The sequence below is a fragment of the Euprymna scolopes genome, chromosome 17 (assembly GCF_053919585.1).
Source record: "Euprymna scolopes isolate OS-2025 chromosome 17, ASM5391958v1, whole genome shotgun sequence".
Lineage (NCBI taxonomy): Eukaryota > Metazoa > Mollusca > Cephalopoda > Sepiida > Sepiolidae > Euprymna > Euprymna scolopes.
Genome location: NC_136498.1, coordinates 100,002,511 through 100,006,880, shown reverse-complemented (window position 1 = coordinate 100,006,880; position 4,370 = coordinate 100,002,511). Strand labels below are relative to the sequence as shown.

Here is a 4,370-nt window from a genome sequence, read left to right as displayed (position 1 = left end):
ACCCCATATTAATTGTTGTTGGCTATTTGTTGTTACATGAGTTGTCTGTTTTGTGCCTATCATTATGGTACACCATACAGGACCAAACCAAAGGTAGATCGACATTTTTGTAAAATTCACCACGAAAATTAACAATCACGTAAAAAAGACATAATAAAAAAGAAGCCTAATTTTTATTTTACATGTGATATGAATAAGATAAGTTGCTTATAAGATAACCTAGGATCCATTAATGATGGGGAAAATGTCACAAAATAAATACATAGAAAGGGGCAAGCACAAAAATATTTTCTGCATGGAAAATAAATTGAATTTATTATTATTATTATTATTATCATTATTATTATTATTATTATTATTGCTGTTGTTGTTGTTGTTGTTATTATTATTATTATTGTTGTTATTATTATTATTGTTATTATTATTATTGCTATTATTATTGTTATTATTATTGTTATTATTATTATTGTTATTATTATTGTTATTATTGTTATTGTTATTGTTATTATTATTATCATTATTATTATCATTATTATTATTGTTGTTGTTAGTGTTATCATTATTATCAAGGTGAGCAAACAGAAAATAGATTGTTTTATGTGGATGCACCCGGTGGTTCAGGAAAAACCTATCGTTTCAACAAGTTATATGAATACCTTAACGCTAACAACATTAAGACAAACACTTCTGCTTGGACTGGTATTGCTGCAACACTGCTGAAATGCGGCAAAACTTTGCACAGTATATTCAAGCTTCCGGTTCCCCTAAGTGAAACAAGTGTCTGCCATGTGCCACCGAACTCTGAGCAAGGACACTTTCTGATGCAAGTTAGTCTTCATTATTGATGAAGCTTCTATGATCCCATGCTATGCGCTGAAAGCCATTGATAAATGCTTGAAAGATATAATGAACACCCACACTGCATTTGGTGGTAAAGTAATCTTACTTGGAGGCGACTTCAGACAAGTACTTCCGGTTGTCCCGAGAGCTCCTCCTGCTGCTGTGCTAGATGTGTGCCTCAAACGCTCATACTTATGGCACAGCTTTCATCACATGAGCCTCACACAGAACATGAGAGCAAATTCCGATGAACAGGAGTTTTCAAGATGGCTTCTGCAAATGGGCAATGGATCACTCCAGAGTTCTCTTGATGAAGTGGCTCCAGATGTTATTGACATTCCTGAAATGTGCACATGTAATGGCTCTTTGATATCGGAGGTGTTTGTCAACTGTACGGCTGAAGAGATGAAAGCAAGAGTAATCCTATCTCCAAAGAATTCTGAATGCTTAGCGGTCAATGAGGAAATTTTGAGAATGTTGCCAACGGAAAATAAAACGTACCTCAGCACTGATTCTGTAAGTTGCGATAATGACGAGGAAGCATAAAATTATCCAATGGAATTCATTAACTCTCTCACTCCATCTGGCATGCCTCCTCATATGTTGAATTTAAAAATTGGAGCAATAATTATGCTACTGAGAAACCTCTCCATAACTCAGGGACTGTGTAACGGCACTCGACTAGAGGTCATTCAGCTTCACGAGCACAGCATCAAGGCATCAATAATCAGCGGTTCACACGCTCATAAGAGAGTACTTATCCCAAGGATAAAACTGAAACCTAGCGATGCCAATATTCCTTTTGTTCTTCATCGCACTCAGTTCCCAGTTCGCCTCTCATACTCAATGACAATAAATAAAGCTCAAGGTCAGACTTTTGATAGAGTTGGCATATATTTACCAAAGCCATGCTTTACTCATGGCCAGCTTTATGTAGCGTTCTCAAGAGCAAGAGCAATGAAGACTGTGAGAGTTAAAGTCCAACATCTTAATGATTCCACGCATGGCCACAGAAGAGGAATCACATTTACACGAAATATCGTATACACAGAAGTCATCTAAAATTGTCCATGTGTTTGGGTTCCCTGAGGCAATCCGAATAGTGGACGTACATGGGTGAAAAAACAGATGTAATGACAGTTATTAATTTATTAACGTTGACATTTGAAATGTATTTTAAGTAACCAAGCATATGCATCTAAACATCAAGAACATATTCTGGGATAGTTTTGGTTAGGTTCAACGTTAGGTTCAAATATTTTTTAACAAAATGCACAGGTTTAACCCATTACTGTGCGAAATTAACAATAACATGTTTTAAAAACTCTAAGTCTCGATTATATAATAAGTATATGATAAATAAGCTAAAAATTAAATAAAACTTTTGAAAATATTTTTAAATAACCATATTTAGAAAACATAATTGAGGATGTATTTATTGAGAATATTTGGAGCACTAATATCGTGATTTTGGTATATACATATTTACATACATTTTACCTACCGTACTCTTCATTTACTATTTAAAAAGAAATAGTACACAGGGTGAATTCGTCGGCCCGGGCAGTAAAGAGTTAATGTAAATGTTTCAAGGTACGGATATGTGATGAGATAATGTGTATGTGAAAAAAAAAAGAAAAGAAAACGTGAAATTTTCACGGGTCCAGCTAGTTATCATAATTACTATTGTTTTTATTATTATTGTTATTATTATTATTGTTATTGTTATTGTTATTGTTATTATTGTTATTGTTATTGTTATTATTATTATCATTATTATTATTGTTGTTGTTATTGTTATCATTATTATCATTATTACTATTGTTTTTATTATTATTGTTATTATTATGTTTGTTATTATTATAATTATTGTTATTATTATTGTTATTATTATTGTTATTATTATTATTGTTATTATTATTATTGCTGTTGTTGTCATTATTATTATTATTGTTATTGTTATTATTATTGTTGTTATTATTATTATTGTTATTATTATTATTATTGTTATTATTATTATTGTTGTTATTATTATTGTTATTATTATTATTATTATTGCTGTTGTTGTTATTATTATTATTGTTGTTGTTATTATCATTATTATTCAGATTATTATTATCATTATTATTATCATGATTATTATGACTGCTGTTATTATTATTATTATTATTATTATTATTATTATTATTATTATTATTATTATTATTAGGGTGCTTATCAAGGCTCGGAGGCCACTTCAGGATAAGAGTTAATGAGTGTTATGTAAAGAGTGAGACACATGACGATTTAATTACTTTCTAATGGCAATAAATCAATGAAAATCTGCAATATTTGATTCTGCTAATTGGAATAATTTTCTAATATTATACTACGAAAACCCTTTCAGATACTAAAATGATGAAATTTCCAGCGTATTCACTAATTGCTGTTCATGCTTGATATTTCACAATGGTATCAGAATTTTGCATAAAATGAACATAAACTAAATATAGCCCACTTTCCCCATCCTAATGCCTAGCAACTGTCTTGAAAAAGATCAGTTAATTATTTTAGGAGTAAACACTATATGTCCATCCATCCATAGCCTTGAGCCCCTGGAGGGGCATAGGCCATCTGCAACTTTGTAGATGCTTTTGTAGCGAGGAGGTCTTTATTCTGGGTGAGGGTGCTAGCCCAACGCCCAACCTTCCAAAAAGGTACATACAGCGCCTAGTCTTCCCAAATGATCACCCATCTGGTACTGGCCAGGCTCAACGTTGCTTAACTTCGGTGATGTGTCAACGTGATTGTGCCGTACGAACCCTATGCGTACAACTATATAAACATACCTAACTTTATATGGATAGAGATATTAACATGACGCTATCAAGTAGTTTTTTTATCTTATACAAAATAAAAAAAATTATCTCATATAAAATAAATGGTTTATAACAATAAACACCTTTTTTATATGAGATAAAAAATATTCATAAATATATATTTATATGAGTAAAATAAGACTTCAACGTAAGTAAATCGATTTAGGATTCTTTTGTAGAAGTAAAGTAATGAACTAAACTGAACTTACGAGACAATGAATAATAGTAAAAATCCTATTAATATTCATCGACTTATTTTGACAAGCGAACGTCATCTCCAGCTGTTCTTGCTGTTCAGAGTGTTTGTGGTTGGTGACTTGTAACTTGGACAACCGGAAAATACACACAAAAAAAAGCAAGACATTTTTAAGAATCAAATAAGTGAGGTCTTTGCTATGCAATATAAAAGAATTTTGAATGAATGAAGTATGAAATTTGTAATTAATTTTTAATGATAAATTTAAATAGTTCCAATTATATTTTGTCTGTTATATGAAAACACCAATAAAATACAGGGTGACATGATTAAAAGTATTATCTCAAGGTAAGCAAATATTTTTATTTGGATTTTTCAGTTGTAAGGTTACATACATTCTTCTGGAGCTTGACGGTTCAATCCTCAATGCAGGCGACACTCAAAATACAATTGCAAATTACTTATGACTTCTACCC

The 4,370-nt window shown here is 31.2% G+C and overlaps 1 protein-coding gene across 1 annotated transcript; it reads left to right on the top strand.

The window, feature by feature from the left end:
- Positions 1–906: 906 nt before the first annotated feature.
- Positions 907–1,386, top strand: LOC145297050 (uncharacterized). Its single transcript, XM_080143276.1, has one exon. It carries the CDS (start codon positions 907–909, stop codon positions 1,384–1,386), a length of 480 nt encoding a protein of 159 aa, XP_079999402.1.
- The last annotated feature ends 2,984 nt before the right edge of the window (positions 1,387–4,370 follow it).